The sequence below is a fragment of the Talpa occidentalis genome, unplaced genomic scaffold, assembly GCF_014898055.3.
Source record: "Talpa occidentalis isolate TD23 unplaced genomic scaffold, MPIMG_talOcc4v2.1 talOcc4.14, whole genome shotgun sequence".
NCBI classification, from domain to species: Eukaryota; Metazoa; Chordata; class Mammalia; order Eulipotyphla; family Talpidae; genus Talpa; species Talpa occidentalis.
In genome coordinates, this window is record NW_023601433.1 from 38,034,085 (window position 1) to 38,060,008 (window position 25,924).

Below are 25,924 nucleotides of genomic sequence, written 5' to 3' on the forward strand. Positions count from 1 at the left end.
CATTTCAGTCCATAACAGTTAATTTCTTCACTTTTCCATCACCTCTTTTATGAGTCAAATGTCCTCTACTTCTGGAGATTAGTGAGGTAGAGCCTTTTCAGGCCCTTCTTATGCTTTGAGCACCCAGAAGATGGGTACTTGGTGACTGCAAAGCCCCATTATGACACATAATTGTTTTTGCAGCCTAGCTGTGTCTTCACTGTCTGACAGTTCTGACTGACACAACAAAGTCTGTTTGCCCTGTACATGGCACAAGGCCTTGCAGACAATATGCAGTATTGCCTGTGGATAAATGGCTTCAAAAGCCACATAACAGGGAGTCTGAGTTTTTGAAGAAAATCAGAATAACAAAGAACAAGATTTAGAATTCATGCGCTATACACAGGAGATACAACCCACAGAGTATAGTCCCCGAGCAGGGGTTCACTATGTACTTGAAATATGGTAAGTCTATATTCATGAAACTTCATAATAATCCAGTAATGCTTTGATTTTTTTTATTTATTTATTTGTTTGTTTGTTTGTTTATTGTGGGACCCTCGCCGGTGGCCGGAGATCGAACTGGCGCTGAAGAGGCTGTCCGCAACCCAGCACTCAACTGCTGCGCCACCAGGGGAGGCCCAATGCTTTGATTTTAATGTATGAAAATGCTCCTTAAACTCAGGGTAAGGAGTTGCCTGATAGGGCACAATAAATTTTCTCTTTAGTTCTTGTCTTTATTTCACATGAATGATTGTAAATGTATTGCAGCCCTACGAACACTGACATCAATATCTGGCTTCTCCAGTAGGTTGTCCAAGTGAATGGACCACATGTGCCATAATTGCATCTTATAAAACTCAGCATATCACTATTGTAGGCCATTTAAATCCTGAAATCTCTTGGAAAGAAAAGTATTCTATAGGTGATGGTTGTTACTTTTACAGATTTTACTTAGTAATTACCCTGTCAGACTTCCTCACACTCTATTATGCTAGAGGTATTGGTGTTTGACATTGAAGAAGAAAAATGCTTGCTGGAGAAAGAAAACAAGAAGAGCAGGAGAGAGAGAGAGAGAGAGAGAGAGAGAGAGAGAGAGAGAGAGAGGAAGAAAAGAAGGGTCATTCCAGTTTACTTATAGTGGATCATGATTCTTAACTCAGGGAAATCCCAATTCATGCAAACACAGCTGTCTTCATTATTCCATAATCCAAGGGCGGTTGTAGTAATTTGAGTGCTCCTGTTTTGAAAGGAGAAGATCAGTACATGTGTCTTAATAAATACATTCTTCTTGGTCTTACTGAAAAGCTACATTAAAAACCACGTACTTGATTGCAATGTAACCTGGCTAAGGCCCCCTGCTTTGCTCTTACAGACCATTATTAATGTAGACCCCTTAGGGGCTGTAATTTGGGACTCAATTTGCCATAAAATTGTCCTAAGTGTCACCTTAGTAATCGGAAATCACGTGACCCATGAAATACATTGAACTGAAAGATGGCGCTTCTTGGAAATTAATGTCAAATTGCTCCCAATAGTAAAAAGGCACTTGCCACTGTATCTGAAATGAATTTCTCTGTGCCTCAGAGAGGGTGCAGGGTTAAGAGGAGGATGCTCCACCCACATTGCTTGAGTAGAGACTTCTCCATAAATATCCCAAGGCTGAGCCTATAGGCTGACCAGCCAGCAACCCCTCAAACTGATTTTGACAATGCAAAATCCAAACCCACACTAGCAAAGGATTTTTCTTCTGATTCCAGAAAAATGTAAAAGGTAGTTTAGCTGGCATGCCTGGTCAAACAAAGGTAGCTGGGCTACAAATTTAGGCCACAATGAGATGCCACTTCACATCCACAAGTAGTATTATAAAATAAAAACAAAAATGTCCCAAAATAACAAGGGTAGGCAAGGGTGTGGAGAAATTGGAATCCTTGTGCATTGTAGGTAGGAATAAAAAACTTTGCAACACTTATGGAAAACAGTGTGGTAGCTCCAGCAATTCCACCTCTGGCTATATCTACAAAAGAACTGAAAACAGGGATTTGAACAGAAATTTGTACACCAATGTTCATAGCGATATTATTCACAATAGCCAAAATAACAACCCTAAAGTCCTTTAATGGATAAATGGACCAACAAAATGTGTGTGCGTGTGTACACAACCTTTATATTGCAATATTATTTAGGTCCTCCGTGGTGGCACAGGGGTTAAAATCTTGGCACTATGAACCTATCAGCAGCCACTGCAGCAGGGGTTCAATCCCCAGCCAGGGAGCTGACCCATATGGCACAGCAGACCTCTCCTGTCTCACCCGCTGCTCCCCTCAGCAGTGTATTTCAGTCGATCTGCCTGTTCTGCTCCCCACTCTGTCTCTGGCAAATCCTCTCATCCCCCCCACCCCCGCACCCCTGACCTACACCCCAGCCGTTATACGCATAAATAAATAAAATAAGTCTTTAAATATATGTCTATAATATAACAATTATTTGGCCTCTAAAGGCGCGAAATTCTGACATGCCCTACAATGTGGACGAACCTTGAGGACATTATGCTAATTGAAACAAGCCAAACACAAAAGGACAGATATTGTATGATTCCACTTGCAAGAGGTCATGAGAATAGTCAAATTCATAGAGACAGAAAGTAGAATGGAGTTTGCCAGGGTCTGGGGAAAGAGGTAGATGGGTTATTGTTTAACGGGTACAGAGTTTCAGTTTTATAAGGTAAAAGAGTTCTGGAATGTGGTTGCAGTAGCTCCTTAGTCTGTCCCACAGGCTCTTGGAAAACGTCAGCCAGATCAGCTACCTTTCCCTCTTATTCTGTAGTAACTGCTTTTGTTGTTTCTTTTCGTGGTGATACTCTTGATTGTGAATTTAGTCAAATGGAGTGAGAACGCCTACAAATTGCCTTCACTCTCATGTATGCCTTTTCCATTCCTCACCTCCAGTTAGAGGGCACAAGCAAAACCTCCCTTTGTGTATTCTAGAAGACATATGAAGGCCAGTATTACCCTTGCAGTAATGGGACTTATTAGCCATAGCATGCAAAGCACTGTAAGATGATCATACTATAAAAAATTTCCATGATTTATTTGGTCACCTGGAGGAACAAGATACAGTTTGATTATGAAAATCTTTATAAATGTAAGACTATTCCCAGAGAAACCACATTTAATCTTTTTTTTTTTTTACTTCCTTACATCATTGTTCATTTTTGCATAGTATTTGGCTTTTCCCCTCAGGTGTAGTCCCTGTAGTTGTCCCACCACCACAGCACCTGTGATCCATCACCACGGCCCCTTGTGCTTTTGCCTCCCTTGTTTTGATCCCTCTTCTTCTCCCTTCCTTGCTGTATGCATCAGATCCATGGTCAACTTGAATGTTTTGTCTTTTTTTTTTATCTTTCATTTGATTTCTCTGTATTCTATGTATAAGTAAAGCCATCTGATATTTATCTTCTTCCTTCTGACTTGGTTTGCTTACCATACCCCTTCCAGCTCCATCCATGTTGTCCCAAAAAGCATGAGTTTATCTTTTTTGATTGCCAAGTAGTATATAATATATATATACACACCACACTTTTTGACCCATTTGTCTGTTTTGGAAGCATTTAGGTTGCTTCCATATCTTAGCTATTATAAATAGTGCTACAATAAACATAAGAGTGCAGGTGTCCTTTCAAATTAATGATTTTGTCTTCTTTGGGTAGATTCCTAGGCATGGAATCACCCGATCATATGGTAGATTCATTTTTAGTGTTTTGAGGACCACAGAGACCATTTTTCATGAACAAAATCTTTATAACAGAAGATTAAGGCAACTTTCTTTATCACATTATTGAAGTCATTTTATACATTGTCACTGACACTCATCACCCTGCTTATCTCAGAAGAGGCTATAAGGAATTGGCAGGCTGAGCAGCACTGCTGACAAGCTCATGGGGCCACAGGGCAAAAATTGGAGCCTAGGACTCAACAACAGAGGCATGATAATCCCCCTCTACTTTGGCTAGAAGTAAAGATGAACTGAGGTAGACTGAAACTGAGCTACAAATCATCTAATTTTTAACATTGGATTACGGTGATCCAAAATTCCCGGTTTGCTTAGTCATATCCCAGAAACAAATATAAATCCTCTGTGAAGAAATATAATATTTTCCTACATCATAATCATTTCTGTAACTTTTCATAAATGTTCAACACTCAATAAAAACGATCAGTTACACTCAGAGATCAAACAGCATGAAAGGAAACCAGAATAAGTGGTGTATATTTCTAATAATTATCCAGAGACCCAGATAGTGAAATGATTAAATACAAACTTTCAAATAGATGTCCTTAATATATTAAAAAAGAAAAAAAGACATAATTAAGAATTTTTGCAAGAATTAGGCTATTTAAAAAAAGAGAATTTCTATAAATGAAAAATGGAGTAGTTGGAATTAAGAACTATGTGGTTAATTCTATGAAAATTCAACTCAGATGAAAAGGAAACTAATAAACTAAAAGAAAATTCAGAATGAGCATACACCATGACCAAGTTGGATTTATACCAAAGCCACAGGAAGGCTCAATATGCAAAGCTGACCAGTGAGATTAACTACATTAACAAAATGAAGAATAATTATCATAAGATCATCTCAATAGATATAGTGAAAACATTTGATGAAATTTAACAACCATTTATGTTAAAAATTCTTAGTTAAGTGGGTATAAAGGGAAACTACATAATCATAATAAAGATCATATATTATAAGGCAACAATTAATATCATACTCAATGGTAAAATCTGAAAACTTTTACTCTAAGATTAAAAAATAAGGATGCCCACTCTCCCCACTTTTATTCAACATAATATTGGAAATTCTAGTCAGAGCAACTAAGCAAGAAAATAACAGATAACCAAATTGGAAAGGAAAAAAGAAAAAATTGTCACTATTTGCAGATGATATAATCTTAAATACAGAGAACGCTAAAGACTCCACCAAAACTATTTTAGATTAAACAACAAATTCAGTAAAGTTGCAATATACAAAATCAATATACAACAATAATGTGTGCCTCTATATACTAATAATGAACTATCACACAGAAAATTAAGAAAATAATCCAATTTATAATAGTATCAAAAAGAAAAGATAACTAGGGATAAATTTAAGGTGAAGAAGTAAAAGACCTATACCCTGAAATATATGTCAATAATGAAAGTAACTGGGCCTCCCCTGGTGGTGCAGCAGTTGAGTGCAATGCTGTGAAGCTGTCCGCAGCCTCTGTAGCACCAGATTGATCCGGGCAGGCCAGCAAGGGTCCCACATGTCTTGGCAGACCTCTCCTATTGTGCCCACTGCTCCCCTCATGTATTTCGTCAGTCTGCCTGTCCTGTTCCCCACTCTGTCTCTTGTGAATCCTCTCACCCTCCTGTGTATTTGGCCTGTGCCCAGATCTTGTATAAATAAATAAATCTTTAAAAGAATATAATGAAAGTAACTGATAAAGACACATAAATGTAAAAATAATCTGTCCTCTTGGATTGGAAGAACTAAAATGACCATACTACTGGAAATAATGTACAGATTCAATGCAATTCTTATCAAAATTCTAATGACTTTTTCATAGATTTGAAACAAACAATTCTAAAATTTATATGGAACCACAAAAAGTCCCAAAGAACCAAAACAGCCTTGAAAAAGAAGAACAAAACTGGAGGCATCATACTCCCTGATTTCAAGCTATATTAAAAAGCTATAATAATCAAAACAAAATGATATTGCACAAAAACAGACACACAAATCAATAGAATAGAATAGAGAACCCAGAAATAATGTAATCAATTACCACAAAGGAGTCAAGAATACTATGGGGAAAACATGCTCTCTTCAATAAATGGTTTAGGACAGCCTCATGAATAGAATGAAAAGAAACAATACCATAAACCATATGCAAAAATTAACTCAAAATGGATTAAACATTTGATGTAAAACCTGAAGTTATAAAACTTCTGGAAGAAAATATTGGTAAAAAGTTTCTGCACAGCAAAGAAGTCCTTCAACAAAATAAAAAGACAATGTACTAAATGGGAGAAACTATTTGCAAAGCATGTATCTGATCAGGGATTAGTATTCAACATGTATAAATAATTCATATATTTCAATAGAAAAAAAACAAACTATCTGATTAATAAATGAGGAGAAAACCTGAATAGACATTTTTTCCAAAGAAAACATACTATGGCCAACAAGCATATGAAAAGGTGTTCAACATCACTACAGTCATTAGGAAAATGCAAATTAAGACCTCATACTTGCATGGCTATTATCAAAAAGACAATAAATAATAGGTATTGGCAAGGATGTGGAGAGAAAGGAGCACTCACATACTGGTTTTGGAATGTACATTGGTGCTATGGAAAGTAATATAGAGGTTTCTCAAAAAATTGATAATAGAGCTACCATATGATCCAGCAATTTCCCTTCAGATGTTTATCTTAACAAAATGAAAGCACTAACTCAAAAAGATATCTACACCCCCTATACTGCAGCATTATTTACAGTAGCCAAGATATGGAAACAACCCAAGTGTCTGTCAATGGATGAATAGATAAAGAAAATGAGATATTTGTATACAATGGGATTTTATTCAGCCATAAAAATAATTGAAATCTTGCCATTTGCAACAACATTGGAAGAACCTCCGGGGCATTATGCTAAGTGAAATTAATCAAAAGGAGAAAAACAAATATATGATCTCACTTATATGTGCAATCTATTTTTAAAAACAACCAAACAAGAATGATCTTATGGATACAAAAAACAGAAGGGTAGTTGGGGTAGGTGGTGGGGGAGTTGGAAAACTAGGTGAAGAAGGTTAAAATTTACAAATATCCAGCTATAAAATCAAAAAGGTGGTAGGCAGGTTTGAACTTATAACCCTTGAAGCAGATACAAAGATGTAAACCTACTTTACTGCAATAAACATAATTCGGAAAGATTAAATTAGAAAGTCATATGGATACAATATATAGCATGGTGAGTGTGCTCCATATTTGAAAGTTGCTAAGAGAGTAAATCTTAAAAGTTTTAATCACAAGAAAAAAAACCTGTACCTATGTGTACTGACAGCTGTTAGACTTATCGTGGTGATCATTTTGCAGTAAACAGAAATGTTTAATCTTTATGTCATATACCTGAAACAAATATAATGTTATATGCCAATTATACATTAATTTAAAAGTTAATCCTTATGGGTCAGAATTGGTGGATTGGTGGAAAGCATCATTGCAGCAAGAGTGGTTGTTGTGGGAACATGAGCTACCAGCTCAGGAAACTTACTTGTGCCTTTATGGAGCCTGACACCTGTATCTACCACTTCCACTTGATGGTGGATTGACATTTCATAAATCAGCTGATGTTTTTGTGAATCAGGTAACACCCAGTTCTTGTTAAGCAGCTCTGTTGCAAGTCAGGTGATAGTTATCAAAAGAATAATTCTCTGCAGAAGAGAGAATAATTTTGCTTCAAAACTCTAGGGATCTTCACTGTTATTTTCCTATTATTGAATGCCAAAGTTTTCATGCAGTATCTCTAATTTCCACAGACACTTCAAATAACCAAGTGGCAGAGTTGCTTGAACTGCAGGTTGGGTCTGCTTCAGACTTTACTGAAAAATTAGTCTTACAGCAGGTTACTTGGTAAATGGATCACAGTAACACGAATGTGATATATACCACCCTAACAATCCAAAGGAGTCCACCGAGTGCTATGCCTCTCTGTTAATGGTAGATCCCTTAAGGTACCACTACTCATATTTCCTTTGAAGGGGATAACCAAATATCTCTACACTATTGCAATTTAGAAACTTCACTTTTGTGGTGAGCTCCACTCTCTGGTATATCATTGAAGGTACTTTCCATTTACTATCACCAGGTAAATTTAGCATGTCATCAGTGTATCAGACCAATGTGATGTTCTGTGGGATGTCAAATTGAGCAAGATCTGCAAAAGGTAGATTTTGACAGTAGAAATGCAATAGTCCATTGCAGAATGATGAAAGTATACTGTTCTCCCTACCAGTGAAAGCAAGCTGATCTGGTAGTCCTTGCATATTGCTGTAGAAAAAAATGTTTGCCTGAAGTCAAAACATTATAATTGTCACTTTGTTCACTCTCCTAGTCATAGATTTTGTTCTCACCTTGTCACTGCCGGTTAAGGTCCTTCTGGGATCTCATCACTCCCAATGAAACTAGAGAACACGTTTCAATGTTGGCATCTCTCATTCCTCATTCCTGAGTCTAAAGATGATAGCCAAGGATGAGGGTGTTTTTCGAGGATCTTGATATTCCCCTCACGAAGCCATGTTTCATGCTTAGTAAAAAGCAAATGTCCATCTAAAAAAAAAAAAAAAAAAAAAGCAAATGTCCTTTTGGGAGATAACATGAAGCTTTGGTAGTTGTGAGATATGATAGTGTATGGAAAACATTCTAACATTTTTGTTTTTTGCAATCTTTGGACTCCTTCCTTTATCATACCTGGGATGTTCTGACCACCCAACTTCATTGGATAAGACTAATCAAATCTGGGTTTCAGTCAACCAAGCATGCAAATTGTTATAGCCACTTGTCAGTTCTCAGGTTAAAACATTAAATCCACAATCTTGTCTATGTATACCCATATTGATGATCCAATATTTTTTTTTTTACTAAAGATCTATTTATGCATACAAGAACTGTGGTATAGGCCAGAGGTGTGGGGGTGGTGGTGAGAGAATTCACCAGAGACAGAATGGAGAGCAGAACAAGCAGATCTACCAAAATACACTGCTGTGGGGAGCAGCAGGTGAGACAGGAGAGGTCTGCTGTGCCATGTAGGTCAGCTCCCTACCCAGGGATCAAACTCATGTTGCAGTGGCTGGCAATAGCTTGATAGTGCTGTGTCTTTAACCCATGCGCCACCAGGGCGGTCTTGATCCAACATTTTATTTCATCTTTCTTGCTCTAAATATCTTTAGTACCGACATATATTCCACAGGGTATGTAAGCTATCTCTTGAAGTAGTCCCCATGGGGTGTACATAAAGCTCTAACTCTAGTTATGGGTTTGAAGGCAATAAGGAATGGTACGGGTGTATCTGGAAAAGAAGTATATATCTTGTAAGTCAATTCATCTTGTGACATTGCTATAGAGTCTTTGGTAAGGAAGCACAAGGATATTTGGAAATTCAAAGTGATTAGATTTGTCCAATTATACCCAAATGTCCCTGCTTTCAACATGTTCCTTCCCTGCATCACATCTTTCATATAAGAGTGGGCTCTGTATTCAACCTTTATGGAATTCTCCCCAAAGTACAAGAAATAATACTTTTAGGGCCATTCTAGAAGTCTACATATTCTCTGATTATATCATGAGCAGAGAGTTTAGAACACTAAGCTCATGTATTTTTTTTTTCCTTCAATCATTCCAACATAGACAGAAATAATGACCCCACTCCATGATTTTTATAGCTATCATTACTATAATACCAGTCAAATGCAGTAGCAACTTCTTGACCTCGAAACCTTTAATAGGCACTTTATCCCCAGTAAGCACAGATAATAATGAATAATCTAAGTATACTGTATTTCATAAATCAACAATATCATTTCTACAGCAATGAGATCTTCACTGCATTCAAGCCCAACGAAGTCAATAATAACAGATTCCATGGGATCCCTCTCAACTTTCAACTATGTATTTTGAGGTATTCGCTGGAAAACAGAGGGGGACTCAACAATGGAAACCATGGATGCCTTTGTGGTAGGAGGGGTGTGGGAACACTGAAGAAGTGTGGTCAGGGGAGAAGGGGGTAAGATCAAAACAAGGGTGGTGGGGTTGTACAGGGACTATAACCAAGATGAAAATGCATACATTGTACAACAATGAAAAATGATGTAAAAAACATACAAAATTTAAAAACAAAAAAACAAAAAAAAAGAAGTGTGGTCTGTATATTTCTGAATTTTACACAGGTTGTAAACCAATGTTACCTCAGTAAAAAAAGAAAATTCATGTTTAAAAAATGTGTTAAGAGAGGACAAAGCAAAAAGAGCTTTAAATCTAAAATTTGGTAATGGCTGAAAGCAGTCACTGCTCCTAAGCCTGGAGAAACAAAACGAAGAAGAGTAATGCTGCCACAGCCCAGAAACTTCTGCCCATCTGGAGAGCAGGGTCACCAAGAATGGAGTAGCCCAGCAGGTGCCAGGACTGTGGGGAAGGGTTCCTGGTGGCTAGTGTTGAAATTGCAGTCATTTACAAAGATCCTGTAAAAAAGCAAAAGAGAGTGAATGGTCAAGGTCAAGATAGCAGGAGGGAGGAAAAGAAAGAGGAAGAGGGAGAGGAGGCAAGAGAAAAGGAAGAGCCTTCCCTTCTTCACACTTTCTGATATTCCATAACACCTGTCATTGGAAGAATTTATGGGAAATAAGAAGTCAAAGGAATTTAGGAAAGTTTGAAGACTCTAAGACGAGGATTTCCGAGCAGAATACAGAAGGGTAAAATGGGGCTGAGCGACAACAGTAAATACTTACCCTGTACCAATTGCCCCCACACCATTTACTGAAGCCTGCATTTTCCCTACTGCTCTGTAGTCTTACACCAACTTTTCGTATATGTGGGTTTGTTCTAGGGTATCTCTAGGGTATCTAGGGAGCTCTGGGAGTCCATCTACTCACCCTGATGCAGCACTTTACTGTATTGCTCGCTACTATTCATTTTACTTTTTTTTTTTTGGTCAGATATCTCAATATCTAACTTTGTAAGCCACCCCATGGCTCTTTGAAGAAGAGCTATGACCTTCTTCAAAAGTATTTCGTTCATTCTTGAGTCTTTGAATCTCTTTATCCATTGTAGAACAAACTCCTCAGATTCCACAAAACAATATCTGGTTGGATTCAGACTGAAATGACATGAAATCTACTGATTTTCGTAGATTTGATATCTTTACAATATTGTCTTTCCAATCACAAGCATGGTAACTCTCTATAAAGCTTTATTTAATGTTTAGCAATAAAGATAAAATTTTAAACAAGAAGTTTATTTAAACAACAAACCCTTCACTCTAAGGGAAAACTATCTAGGAGTCATTTCTTATAGAGTAATTTACCCCTACATAAAGGCACATTACGTGTAACGTCTACCTACAAAAAAGTTATAAAATTGCTTTGGGTTTTACAATGGCAAATGAAAAACATTAAATCTCTGATCGTACAAGCCATGTAAGAAATTTTATGCTGTTCTTTTTTATTTGTTTGTTTTGTTAACCATTGAGAGCAAAATAACTTACTAGAACATAAAGATAAGAATTTAAGGAGCATCCCCCTCTTGGTGAAGGGAGTCTTTTCAGAGAACCAGTATTTTTCCCCCATCCCATCTCCATTTGAGGGTATCAAAACATACCACTGGCCACTTAGTTTAAAAAAAAAAAAAGATACCCTAGAGATACCCTAGACCAGACCCACATACAGGAAAAGTTGGTACAGCACTACAGAGCAGTAGGGAAAATGCAGTTGTCGCCACACCATTTACCGAAGCCTGCTTGAGCACATCCACCAGTTACCTTGTGAACAATAAATGACAGAGAAAACTGTTGTAGTTGTGAGGATGTGGTGGACGCAAATTGCGGTTTTCTAATTGAGGATGTCTTCTGGGTCTGGAGGAACGGAGTCCTGGAGTCCAGTGGCTGGAAAGCACCTTCTGGCTGCTGCGCAAGCACATCAATTGTCCTCCAACTCTTCCGCGGTGCCTTTCTGCTTCATTGATTGGTTGCCAGGTCAAGCGAGAGCCTGATCTGTCTCATTGACAAGCCTTGTCGCCCACAAGAGGCTTTTACTAGTTTATTAAGCGGAATTTGCCTCTTATTTTTCCCCCTAGTTAAATAATGACTTTATTGCTTGAATACACAGACAAATCTTTGCAACTAGGAGAGAGGCCTGTGGGTGACTCCTATTTCCATTTGGGAGGGAGGACCCCTCTGGGTTTGTAATAGCGTAGCGTGCCATCCCGTGAGTACAGAGTGAGACAGAATTTTTTTTTTAAGATTTGTTTATTTATGCATACAAGAGCTGGGGTACAGGCCAGAGGTGTGGGAAGTGAGAGGATTCACCAGAGACAGAGTGGGGAACAGAACAGGCAGACTGACCGAAGTACACTGCTGAGGGGAGCAGCGGGCGAGTCAGGAGAGGTCTGCCGCGCCATGCGGTTAGCTCCCTGGCCGGCCAAGGGATAGAACTCGTGCTGCAGAGGCTGCGGACACCTTCATAAGTTGCGTTTTAACTCATTACGCCACCAGGGAGTCCCCAAATTTAGTATCCTTATCCTTTCCGTTCTTCTCAACATGCTTTTGAACAGCAACACCTTTCTTAATTAAATGATGGCGAGCCTCAGGAAGATCAGAAGCAAGTGTCTTGGACTTAAAGAATTCAAAAGATTGCATGGCCTGTCACAAAACGAACTTGCGCAACACCATGTGAGTCTCTCACGATCACATAGATCTGGGAGGGAGTCAGGCCCTTCTTGGCCAGTTTGTAGATCTGCTTCCTCACGTCCTCAGAAGTCATTTTTGGCCAGGTGGGGACACGGAGGCGCTGGCGCAGAGCGACTGCCCAGGGTAAGGCCTCCCTGGGAGCTTGCAAGCGCCCCTGATGGCAGTGCACCAGAGAACCAGCCTGAGCAGCCACCTTCAAATGAATATGACGTTCCTTGTTCTCAGTCTTGACTTCCTTCAAGGCTTTCCTCTCCAAGGCAAGCGCTAGTCTCCATAGCGCTGCTTCACAGAAGAGATGCAGTCTTACACGTCAGTCCTTTGTTTATACCTCAGTACTTAAGGTGCCTTGATGCTAATTTTTAAAATATCATTAGAAACATTTGTAAATTTTCATTATCTGTTTATTGCTGTAGAAGCAGAATTGAGATTTATATTACTTTTCATATTCAGGAACTAAGTGAAATCACTTAATGCTAAGAGTTTATACTTTTTTGAATTTCTACACGCACACACTCATCATTGGAGAAAAACCATAATTTTGTTTCTTCCCTTTTGATTCTTAAATCTTTTAGTTTTTTATCTTGCCTTACACTGACTGAGATTTCTTATACATTGCTGAGAAAATTATTTCTTGATATGAAAGGCAAATTTTCCTGTTTAAATTGGAATGTATTTGACATAACATTGCATAAACTTACAGGATACAGCAGTTGACACAGTGCATTTATATATTGTGATCTGATTATAATTGTACCTTAACACTTCTATCATGTCATATAATTATCATTTCTTTATTGTGGTGGGAATAATTAAGTTTTAGTCTCTGCAAGTTTGATGATTATAGTACAATATTGTCACTTATATTTACATACTCACTGTGCATTAGAATTTCAGCACTTATTCCTGTTTGCTGTTAAGTACGAAGTTCATTTTTAGTTTTGTAAATATCCTTTACTATTTAAAAAGATTCCTTCCATTCTTATTTTGCTGAGATTTTATTTAATCATGAAAAGATGTTGAATTTTATCAAAATTTTTGCACACATATGAGATGTTCGTATAATAATCTCTCTAATGTGCTTATTTTAGGATTACTGAATGTATTATCCCTTTTGTTAACCTCTCTTTAGCAATATGTTACATATTGCTAACTTCTGTTTGCTAATATTTGTCGAAGCTTCTCACACCTGTATTCTTGAGTAAAATTGGGCTGTACCTTTGCATTCTATCACATTTTGGTAGTAAGTCAAAATGGCTAAGTTAGTAAGAAGTATTCCTTACTGTTTTCCTCCCTGATAATCAAATTGTGAAGAGTTGAATTTATTTTCTTCATTCAATGTTTTGGTGGAATGCACTGGAGAAACCAACTGAACTTGTCATTTTCTTTGAAGAAAAAGTATTAAAAGAATATGTGTTGTTCATTGTTTTTAATTAATGGTAATATGATTTTTCAGATTTAAATTATTTTTTCTAGGCCAACATTGGCAAGTTAGATTTTTCTAGGAATTTGTTCACTTTACTTAAAATTTTTGGTATACAGTTGTCAATATGCCTCTATTTTTTTAATGCTGAGGCATTAAAAGCATGGTTTAATTTTTATTTCTAATACTAAATATTTATAACTTCTTTTCATTAATTTTGCCAGAGGTTTCTCAGTTTTACTAGATTTGAAAAAAAAAAAAACTGACCATTTAAGTTCTTCTCTGATCTTTATCATTTTCCCCATCTACTTTTGTTAGGTTTCATTTTGCTGATTTTTTTGTAACCTCTTGAGACATGTTCTTAACTCACTTATTTTTGGTCAAATTTTCTACTTGGACAATATGAGAACCTTAGAACATTTCTAGCATACATGTTTATGACTATATGTAATTAACCATGATAGACTGTACAAGGTTTTGTTTTATTAATTCAGTTAGAATTATGTTCATATTTCCATTGTCACTTTTTCTTTGATCCATGAGTTAATATTTCACTATGATAGTTGAGGTGTCTTTCTGTTTATAAATTTCTTCATTTGTGCTTTTATATTGTAATACTGTATACTATTACATGTCTACAAATTTTAGAATTATTGTATCTTCCTGATGCATTGAATCTTTTGCCATAATTAAATGTCTCTTGCTTTAAAGTTTATATTACAGGGCCTCCCCTGGTGGTGCAGAGATTGACCGCTGGGCTTCGAAGCTGCCCGCGGCCTCTGCAGCGCCAGTTGGATCCCCGGCCACTGGAGAAGGTCCCATATGGCAGGACAGACCTCCCCTGCTGTCCGCTGCTCCCCTCAGCAGAGTATTTTGTCAGTCTGCCTGTTCTGCTCCCCGCTCTGGCTCTGGTGAATTCTCTCACCCTCCTGCGCTTCTGACCATACCCAGTGTTTGTATAAATAAATAAATAAATCTTTAAAAAATAGGGTTTATATTACATATTAAATAAGGTAGTTTTACATTATATTATTACTAGCCACTTCAGATTTTTTTGGGGGGAGGGTTACTATTTGCATAATATATCTTTTTTATTTTACTTTTAGTTATTCTATAGATTTACATTTTTTAAATAAATTTTATTTTTATATTCCCCATACAATTGCAACCCCCTTATTTTGACCCCAATCCCTCCCCTCCCCGCCCCCTACCCCCCACCCCCAGAGTGTCTCTGGTTCATAGTTTTTTGTTGATTTTGATTTTCACTTTCTTATTGTTATTCACTTTCCTGGTCCCTTATTTAAGTTTTCTAGATTCCTACATTTTTTATGTTTCTTTAACAGCATATAGTTGGACTTTTAAAATCCAGTTTATTTTGGGCCTCCCCGGTGGCGCAGCGGTTGAGCGCTGGGTTGCGAAGCTGCCCGCAGCCTCTGCAGCCCCGGTTCGATCCCCGGCTGCTCCCTGGCCACCAGAGGAGGGTCCCACATGGCGCTCAGACCCCTTCTGCCGCCCGCTGCTCCCCTCAGCAGTGTACTTCAGTCCTTCTGCCTGCTCTGCTCCCCGCTCTGGCTCTGGTGAAGTCTCTCATCCTCCCGCACTTCTGACTGTACCCAGTGCTTGTATAAATAAATAAATAAATAAATCTTTAAAAAAAATAAATAAATAAAATAAAATCCAGTTTATTTTAATGAAAATATTAACTTTATATTTACCTCTTTTAATAAAGTACATTTAATATGATTCCTGATCTATTTAGATTTTAATCTAATATTTTATTTTATGTTCAAAAGTACCCTATCTCTTGTTTCTTTTTTTAATTTTTTGCTTTCCCCTATCCCTTCCCTTTCCCCTCCTCTATACCTTTTTAATCAGAGGCGATATCTGAGTATTTTAAAAAATTATTCCCTTTTACTATTCTAAGAGTTTGTACATCATATGCTCTGACTCTATTCATTAATGGTAATTCTGGAAATCAAAATGTGTTATCAATTTATCAAATTTTAAAGTTAATCAAAATCTTTACCCTCGATTTGGACCTCACAAGAACCTTAATAACACTTCAACTTTATTTACTCGTTCTTTATACATTGTCATAACCTAATATTTGTCCTTTTTTAAACTATTGTAGACTTTATTTTTAGTGCTTTATAAATATACTTCATTTATATTTATCCAAATATTAATCATTTTCTTTCTTTTCCATTTCTTCTTGTAACTCTGAACTTGCATTTGTGATTACTTAGCTTTTCTGCATGATGTATGTGATTTTTCATTTTTTCAGTCAGGGCTCTTAGTAATAAACCCTATTGGGTTTTATTTATAAATGTCCTCATTCCACCCTTATCATGTTTTTGCAGGGCATACTCTCCTAGGGTAGCTGTTACTTTCTCCCATCAAATAAAAACATTATTCCATATTCCATTGTTTCTAACTTCTAGAAAGTTTATCTTTTTATCTTTTTCTTTTTTTAGTTTTATTTAAATTCATAAAGATGTATTTGTTGTGGATTTTTTTCCCTCTCACCCCCTGCACCTCTGGCCTACATCCAAGTTTTTGTATGCATAAATAAATAAAAATGAATCTTTTAAAAAAATAAAACTACATTAAGACCTTTCTCACCTATCAGCTTAACAAAAACATTCCAAATCTGAATAATCCACTTTGAAGATTTATTTTATTTCTTTTTGCATACAAGAGCTAGGGTGTTTAGGCCAGAGTTGTGGGGAGAGGGTAGGCGAAGATGAGAGGATTCACCAGAGACAGAATAGGGAGCAGAACAGGTAGAACAGGTGGATTGACTGAAATACACTGCTGAGGGGAGCAGTAGGCTAGACAGGAGAGGTCTGCTGCACTATATGGGTTAGCTCCCTGGCTGGGAATCAAACTCATGCTGCAGTGGCTGCTGATAGTTTATAGTGCTGAGACTTACCCCCTTGTGCTACTATTGAGGTCCTGAATAACCTCACTTTGTTGTTCAAGGTTGACGGTAAACACACATTGATATACAGAACTTCTCAAGGTAAATTCACTAATACCTAATAAAATAATATACATATTTAATATTTGACTTGGCAATTCCACTTCTAGTAAATTACCCTAAAGATACAACTCCAGGGCCTCCCTGGTGGCACAACGGGTTAAGCACAGCACTATTAAGTTATCTGTAGTCTCTGCAGCACAAGTTCAATCCCTGACCAGCCAGGGAGCTACCCACATGGCACAGCAGACCTCTCCTGTCTCTCCCGCTGCTTTCCTCAGCAGTGTTTTCAGTCAATCTGCCTGTTCTCCTCCCTATTCTGTCTCTGGTGAATCCTCTCACCCTTCCACACCTCTGGCCTGTACTCCAGTTCTTGTATGCATAAATAAATAAATCTTGAAAAAAAAAATAAAGATACAGCTCCAGATACAAACAACAACAAAATCCATATGCACAAGGTTTTTCATTATGGTATTATTTGTAATAGAAAAACAAATATATACTAATCCTAAAGTTTAATAAAAAAAGAAGCAAATAAACCTCATTGAATATGAAAGTGGCCACGGAATCACACAGGAAATAATAATTCAAGCAACTTTTACACATAATATTCTAACAATACACACTTCTTGCATAAAGACTAAAAGCACTAAAAAGAGATTTTAAGCTTTTCTTAATGAGTCTGTTCTTCATAATGTTTATAGTGTAATAAATTCAATATTATATTGTGTTTGTGAGGGAAGTATAAATATGCAAGGAGGAAGATGAAGAACAACCCTTGATATTGGATTTTATTTTATTTTTAAATTTTTTAAGATTTATTTATTTATGCATACAATAGCTGGGGTGCAGGCAAGAGATGCGGGGGGTGAGAGAATTCATCACAGAGTGGGGAACAGAACAGGCAGACTGACTGACTGAAATACACTGCTGAGGGGAGCAGCGGGCGAAACAGCAGAGGTCTGCTGCGCCATTTCTCTCTGGCTGGCCGGGGATCAAACCTGTGCTGCAGAGGCTGCAGATTGCTTCGTAGTGCTGTGCTTAACCCCTTGCGCCACCAGGGAGGCCCCCTGGATATTGGATTTTAATTGATGTTTTCGGTGTAAAGTCCTGATTTTTAAGAGATCTAGAAAGACTGACACCCTAGTAGCAATAATCAAATATGGTACCTCGGTCAGGGTTTCTAACTACTACTTCTTACTAAAAGATACCAGGATCTTTGGAGAATGGTCAGGGCCAGGTTTGGAGTGGGAAGTTATTAAATGAACCTGGAACATCTTGTATCCCAAAGTAAAGTGTTTCAAAAATGATAGGAACCTATAAGACACAGGACCCAACTTGAAGATCTCAATAGCCAAAGTTGATATAACCTGAGCATCAAAAAAATAGTTATAGTAGTAGAGTATAATATCTCTTAATTAAAAATAGAAAAGGAAAAAGGAGCAGGCTTTGGTTCTATCTTTGAGAATGGATAAGGTGTAGGTATATAGAGAAGGGAATTTTGTCAGTATGAACAGAACAAGGAACTGATAAAAAGGAGAGGGGGTTTAGGGCCTCCCTGGTAGCACAAGGGGTTAAATCTCAGCACTATGAAGCTATCAGCAGCTACTGCAGTAAGAGTTCGATCCCTGGCTGGCCAGGCGCTACCCACATGGTGCAGCAGACCTCTCCTGTCTCGCTTGCTGCTCCCCTCAGCAGTGTATTTCAGTCAGTCTACTTGTTCTGTTCCCCACTCTGTCTCTGGGGAATCCTCTCACCCCCTGCACCTCTGGCCTGCACACCAGATCTTGTATGCATAAATAAATAAACCTTTAAAAAAAAAAGGGGGGAGACATGATTCAGGATATGGGTGTGGAAATACACTGGTATAGCTAGAGTGGCAGGTTCTCGTGGGAATGGGTGAGTATAAGATTCGGTCGTTTGAGGCTATGAAAGCCAGTTTGGAGATTGAACTTTGAGTCTAAAAGCAGTGGAGAGCCTTTTGAGTAGAGGTGTTATAAAAGGAAATGATAAAATAGGTATCTTGGGAAGGAGAATCTGGCAGCTTGGATGGATAACAGGAGGAATAACAGGCTAGGAAATGAGTGAGGGGGTCATTGTCAGGGTGAGGTGCAGGGACCTGCAGTAAGACTGGGTACAGATCGGGAATAAAAATAGTGGAAATTTAGGGAAGATGCCAGGGGGTGAGTAGACAGAACTTCTTTGAGTAAAGATGAGGGAAAGACAGTAACTGAGTTGCTGTGCTGAAGAGAGGCGGATGATGAGCCGAGCTAAACACGAAGGGCAGAGAATGGGTTCTTGATATCGTTTGAACTGGTTTTGAATTGGCTGATGGTGAGCCAGTGGCATTTAGATGCTTACAAACCTCAAAAAGGTCAAGGGAGTGTTGCACTCTGGGGACTCTGTTGCTCATGCTTCTCCAATTTGAGCTCTCACAGACCTCAGGCAAAGAAGGGCTTCAGTGTTTTCCTGAAGCTTCTACCAAGGCTTGCTTGTCATAAGAGTTTATGATGTTCCACAGACAATGTCCAGAATTTTCTGCTCCTGAAACCCAGTGGGCTACTCTGAGTAGCGTCAGTCCTGATTGGTCAGAACAGAATTTTCAAGCCACAACTCAGGGGAGGACTTGCATGGATGGGATTTCTCTTGCACTCCAGCAGTGAAGCTTGACTGAAGGGCCTCTGTGGTTTGTGGCTGTCTGATTTCATCAGGGTGTGGCTGCCCTCTCTGCCCGCCCGGCTCTTGCCTGGCTAGAGGAGGCCAGTCCTGAGCTCCCATAGCGAGCAGTTTCCCAGGCAGCCTTCCTCCCCCGCACTCTTGGCATTCATATGACATGGCTATAAATTATGCCCAGCGTGTTCATTTTCAGTTTAAATGTGTTCTCATCCCAGAGGAGCAACTAATGGCGTCAAGTTACTGATGTGAAAAAGGCCTGCCGCTACAATGACTATGGATTAATGAAATAGCAGTCATGGAGGCTGGGGCAGCAATAAATCGTCAGTCACTGGTGACTTGGATTTTAAATTATGTTCTCCATCCCCTCCCCCTTCTCCAAAATTTTTTCTGCTGTAAAGTTGTTCAGTAAATGTTTACCATGGCTTAAATGTTTGCTTTCTATTGAAAGTTGATGCAAGCAGGAAAACCCTTCCTCTTCAGGGTGGTTTTCTCCAGAAAACCAGAAGCCAGCTGAGAGGGATTTAAGTCTATCATGCTTTTCTCTAGGAGGTGTGAAGGCAAATATCTTAATCCAGGCATCATCACTGACTGTTAAATTTCATTCAGAAAATTGGCACACGCAGGGTGAACTCGCTCCATGGACAGAGTTCTGTCCCCACCTTCTGTTACGCTTCCCCACCCCCCACCAATGAATTTAAAATGAGAAACCAATACAATTCCCACCAGAGTTTCTGAAATGTAGCATCTATTTTTTATTAGATGAAGGGCCCCAGAGAATCCACTGATAGGTCATAGGGAGTTCACAAATCCCTGAGCCTAAAAGCAAATTGCTCATATGTTCATGTTTTTCTATAAAGGTCTATGGATTTCATCCAATTCGCTAAATGTTCTTTAGACCTAAATAGCTTAAGCCCTCATGCTCTGCTGCTCAGGTGGAGGGGCCACTGTGACACTAGGACTTGGGATAAAACTTCTTGGGTTGGAGGAGTATTTGGAAATGGATAACAAACTCACATCTCATTTCTGACAGAGTAAAGACAACATCTGAAAATTCTGCTTCTTGTCAAAAAGGATATCAAGTTTTTGTTCTGAAACAAATGTGAAAAACATTGATTTTTATCTAGTTATCTTTGTATATAGCCAAGGAAAAAGCTTTAAGTTATTCTGTTGTGCATTTAATAGGATTATCACTTTCAATTTTGAGATCTTGAACATTAGAGTCACCAATTAGTAAGCAAAGAAAGAAACTGCTAGATGGCATTTTCAAACAAATTTTCGTGTTTATTACAACGGTGCTTCTCTACAACTAATGATTCTTGTGGTTTGCAAACCATACATCTGCCTTTATTACCTGCACAAACATAGAATAGCATTTCCAAAGGGGGGGGGGTTTCACACAGCAAACAAAGCATACAGTGTGCGACCTCAGTAAGGCATTCAATAAAGGTGTGAGCCCTCTTCCATCCACTGGGTTCCCTTAGGATGCTCTGATGTTGGCATCACATTCTTCTAAGAGCAGAATCAAGTCTTCAATCAGGCTGTGCTCTCTGCCATGTGTCACTCTCATAATATCAAAAGCCTAAAGAGAAAGGAAAGAAGACTGACTGGATGTCAAAGTAGAAGGGCCCCGTCCCTCCTCATCTCTTCCCCATGAGTCTATGGGTCTGGAGACACCACAGGTCTGCAGTGTGAGCAGCACTATCATTCTCTAACCCAGAATGTGAAGTGACCACGGTGACTATTTAACGTGGTGTTGAGAAAGCAGACTCACCACTCAATTCACACCACAGCTTGAAACCCAACAGTGATCTTCAAAGATTGTTAGTACATAGGCTTGGAGAATAATTACCGAGGTTTACAAAGAACTACTGAAATGATTCAGTAATGTTAAGGACAAAATACCATGTTGCTACCACCTTAAAATATATTTTCACTTTTATATACTGCATTCAATTATTAGCTATAGGCAATGGGCACATATTTTTGTATTCATTTCATGTCATATGATATTACAGCATCAATATTTTAAGACTCCTTTCATTTTCCATTTCAAGTCCATTACTAAATCTTTTATGTTTAATAAGGTTTTTAAAAAACTCCCTGCAAGCATTAGGATTTTGAGCCCCCCATTATCCCTTATATCCCCTTGTCCCTTTCCTTCCCCCTCCTTCTTAACCTATGCACACTCAGGATGCTTACTGGTGTCCACTGGCTCTTGAAAGTGTTTTATGTTACTGAACCATCTGTTATGTAGATGTCTCCATATTTCTTTTTATAGTTTTGACTGACTTATTACATATAATTCTCTTAAATTCCTTCCATTTTGTTGAAATTGGTTGCATTTCATCCTTTCTCATGGCTATATAGTACTCCATAGCATATATCACATCTCCTTGATGCATCATTAGTTGGTGGGTACTGAGGCTGCTTCCACATCCTAGCTGTTGTATGCAGTGCTACTATAACCACTATGGAACATATGGAGTTGTATGTTGATGGTTTCATATTCTTTGGATAGAGGCCCAAGATTTCTGGGTTATAAGGTATTTCCATTTTCAGTTTATTAAGGTAATTCCAGATTGCACTTGTAATGGCTGCACCAGTTTACATTCCCACAACAGTGCAATAGGGTCCCTCTTTCTCTGCATCCTCTCCAACAATGCTGTTGGTGCTCTTTTTAATATGGACCATTCTCACAGGTGTGCGACAGCATCTCATTGTGATTTCAACCTCCATTTCTCTTATTAGAAGGGACAATAAACATTTTTTCATATGTTTTTAGACCCTCTAGACAGCCCCTTCAGTGAACTGTCTGTTCATATCTGCTGCCCATTTATTAATTGGGTTTTTTTTAATTGTTGAACTAAATGGGTTTTTAGATATCTTGGATATTAATCCCTTATCAGTTATATATTGTGTAACTATTTTCTCCCATTCAATAGGGTTCTTTTTAATAAGTCTTTATTTTCTTTTGCTGTATAAGAAGCTCTATTGCTGTATAGAGGCTACTCAAGGAAGAGGAAGGTGAGGGGTGAGGAGCAAATTCAGAAGTCACCCAATTTTGTAGGGTGGAGCTTATAGGTACTTTGATGATGAGTGTGGTTTGGTAACATATATCCAAAGAGGTTCGAGCTTATACCCCTAAATCATATACTGTGTTGTAACCCAGTGTTGCCTCAATTAAAAAGTGTTACAAAAGCAAAAAAGAAGAGATCTAATCCTTAAGGACCAACATTAATTGCACTGATCCAGAGTCTCCCTGTTCATCAAGGGGGCAGACCCGTTTTTCCCAGCAGCCTTGCCGTCATTCTGGAATTATTGAACCACAGGCAGGGAGTGAAGCTGCCTGGCCTGCCCCAGTTCTCACTCCATCCCTCTCATCTGCTCCTTATGGAACGGCATGAAGACCTCCTGGTCCGGCATCCTCTTGTCTGGACTGCGGGGTAGGCTCAGAGTAATACCTGGCTCTCAGCACTCAGTCCCTGCTCATTCGAGGACTGTGCTGTGTAGCCTCCACCAGTAAAGAGTGGAGCGACTGAGCGACTGAGGTGGGGTGCCAGGGAATCCTCTAGCCCTATCCGGGCTTATGAGACATGCAGAGGGGTGACAGGGTCTTCTTCCTCATTCAAGATTCTGTGGGTGGCATCTGCGCTCGGCAGTGACTGCAGCACTGGAGCAAGACGGGGCGGTGGGCGAGCTGTGGGTGTGGATGCTAAGATCTGAGATAGTAAGATTAGAGGGTCTTATCCACAGAGGTGGCTAGAAGCAGAGGAAATGAGTATAGCTGGGGACGAGGATCAATTTAAATATACTGAAAAAATATCCCCATCATTTGTCTGGAAAGTAAAATCAAATATAAATATGATGAACAAGTGAACACTGCAATTTCCTCAGAGTGATGGGCAGGGCAGAAGAGAAAAGGAGAGAAAGAACAGAAGAAAGAGGTAGAATTCAGTATGTGCAAAATATATCAGTGGCTGGTGTGTGTGTGTGAGTGTGTGTGTGTAACAATGTGTCAAGTTGTGTGGATGGAAGCTGGAAACTCACACTTGATCCTTATCCTGCACATCTCCCAGGCCTACTGGTGCGCTGCGGCAACAGTGCTGTGACATAAAAGAGCCTCGTGGCCATAGGTTCTGCCTGGCTCTGCATGGCAGCCATTGCTTCCAACCCATAAGAAGAGGAGGGCTATTTCCCCCACAAAATAAAGTTATATTAAGTTTCTGACAAACCAGAGCAATTGTTTCCTATAGCTCTATGGCTCCCTCCCGCCAGCCCCTCCTCACTGCCATGCATGCGTATGTCAGAGAGGACAGTCTTGGTTTAATTTCCTACAGCAATATATGAAACAGATTAAGGAAATATAAAATTGGAGTCAGCTTGTGCTGGGAAAAGCTTATCTCTTTCCATTAAATTTTATTTTTTTTAATGGTAGCATTTAAAAAGAGCCTGCACATAATCTTCCATAGAGGACTCATTGGAAGTCACCAAGGGGGAGGGATTGCTTCACCCAGGTACTGATGCTAAATGTCACATGAGAAATGGCAGCAACAGATTGTCTGCCACTCAGGAATAAAGATGGGGTCCCCAGAACTGATTTCAATCTCATGTCATTTTTTAAGTAACTTCAGAAGTGTGGCTATATATTAAATAAGATGAATTAAATCAAATTATGATTTCAAGTTGCAAACAATATAGCTTTCTTATTAATTTTTAATATAAAATTATTAAGCTTATCAAGAATCTCATACACTCCTTACCCTGAGCCTGAGGGAATCTAATAAGTGGCTTCCCCAAGCATGATTTAAATATGGATATAAAATTCAGAGAGAAAAGAAATATATGCATGATAACCTCTGGAAGTAAATCACAACAGGGGAAAATGCACACAAGTTTTCTTATTCTGCACAGCTCAGGCTGAAAACAGAGTGGAGGAGGGGAAGTGGACAGAGAAGGGGGCAAGGAACCCAAAGCTGGAAAGGCAAGAAGCAATATCTCCAATATATTAGGCAGCTTTAGAGCCACAAAAGCACTTTACAGTGGGCAACAGAAAATCCCAAAACCTTTGATGACCCTCCTGAGCTCAGCAGCGTCCCTGCTGACTCTGCTCTACTCTAAACCTTGAATAAGTCAAAGTGTAGGATCCGCTAGAAGGACCCATCCTCCTGGGAGGTAAAATTTCCTTAAAGGAAACAACTATCCATTCATTCATTAAATATTGTCTAAGCAGCTACAATTAGTTAAGACCTGGTCTTCACTTTGAGATGAGCTCTGGCATCATCAGGGAGACAGAATTAAGGTGCTGGGTTGCCCAGAGGAGGGTGGGACTGGGGCAGACGAGGGCCCCTGGGGAGGAGTTACAGAAGCGATGAGATCAAGTCTGCTTTCCAGGGGCATTAGTGACTCCAGAAAAAGAGCTGCAGTTGTGTCCTACCTCTGATCAGTCAACGAATCCAGTGAATATTTATCAAGCACCTAAGAGACTCTTAGGACATCACATCTCCTTTCCTGAGTCTCAGTTTTCTTAACTAAAGAGGAGATTGGGGGCCTCCCTGGTGGCGCAAGGGATTAAGCACAGCACTATAAAGCAATCCGCAGCCTCTGCAGCGTGAGGTTGATCCCCCGCCTGTGGCACAGCAGACCTCTCCTGTCTCCCCAGCTGCTCCCCTCTGCAGTGTCTTTCAGTCAATACACCTGTTCTGCTCCCCACTCTGTCTCTGGTGAATCCTCTCACCTCTCCCCCCACCCTCCACCTTTGGCCTCTACCCCAGTTCTTGAATGCATAAATAAATAAATCTTTAAAAAAATAAATAAAGAGGAGATTGGACTAGATGAATTCTATGCGAAAACCATGTTTGTTCCATACACATTTAAGGTTGCTGGATACTCTTCCTACTTTTTTTGTTCATCATATAACATTCCTCTCTGTCTTTAGTAAAATTTTCTTTGCTCTAAAGTCTACTTAACTGATGCTATTGCCACTCAAGCTTTCTTTGGGTTAATGGTGTTTTTATACCTAAATAATTATATTTAAACTGAGTTTCTTGTAGGTAGCAAGCATTAGTTGGGTTATTTTTTTAAAGTCCATCTAGTAACCTATCATAAATTGGATGTTTGGACAACTTTCATTTTTTTTAAATAACACATAGTTAATGTGGTTACTGATGTATTAGGGTTTGTTGAGTTATTTTACTTTTTGTTTTTTGTTTATTCTGTTATTTGTTTCTATTTTATTTTTCCTGCATCTCTTGTGAATTACTTAAGCTTTTTTAAGAATTCCATTCGGTGGTGTTTTTGAGTATAATCCTTTGTATGACTTTCATTTGTAAGTACAGACTTACCACCCTCTACTCGTGTG

The 25,924-nt window shown here is 38.8% G+C and overlaps 1 protein-coding gene and 1 long non-coding RNA gene across 8 annotated transcripts in view; one reads left to right on the forward strand and one right to left on the reverse strand.

Moving 5' to 3' along the window:
* Window positions 1-535: 535 nt before the first annotated feature.
* The window catches only part of LOC119244543 (uncharacterized), a 31,946-nt gene continuing 6,557 nt past the window's right edge, over window positions 536-25,924 (forward strand). For 2 of the 4 annotated variants that reach the window (XR_008551768.1, XR_005125080.2), the window contains exons 1-3: window positions 536-665; window positions 9,620-9,765; window positions 12,355-12,472. This is a non-coding gene — a long non-coding RNA (uncharacterized LOC119244543). The remainder of the gene's footprint in view (window positions 666-9,619; window positions 9,766-12,354; window positions 12,473-25,924) is intronic. The other 2 variants (XR_005125079.2, XR_005125078.2) reach the window with 1 other exon arrangement.
* Window positions 20,824-25,924, reverse strand: part of SMYD3 (SET and MYND domain containing 3) — a 768,831-nt gene continuing 763,730 nt past the window's right edge. For 3 of the 4 annotated variants that reach the window (XM_054694959.1, XM_054694960.1, XM_037510322.2), the window contains one exon: window positions 20,824-21,145. In XM_054694959.1, the coding sequence (XP_054550934.1) occupies window positions 21,044-21,145 (102 nt within the window). In that variant the 3' untranslated portion in view covers window positions 20,824-21,043. The remainder of the gene's footprint in view (window positions 21,146-25,924) is intronic. The other variant, XM_054694961.1, reaches the window with a different exon arrangement.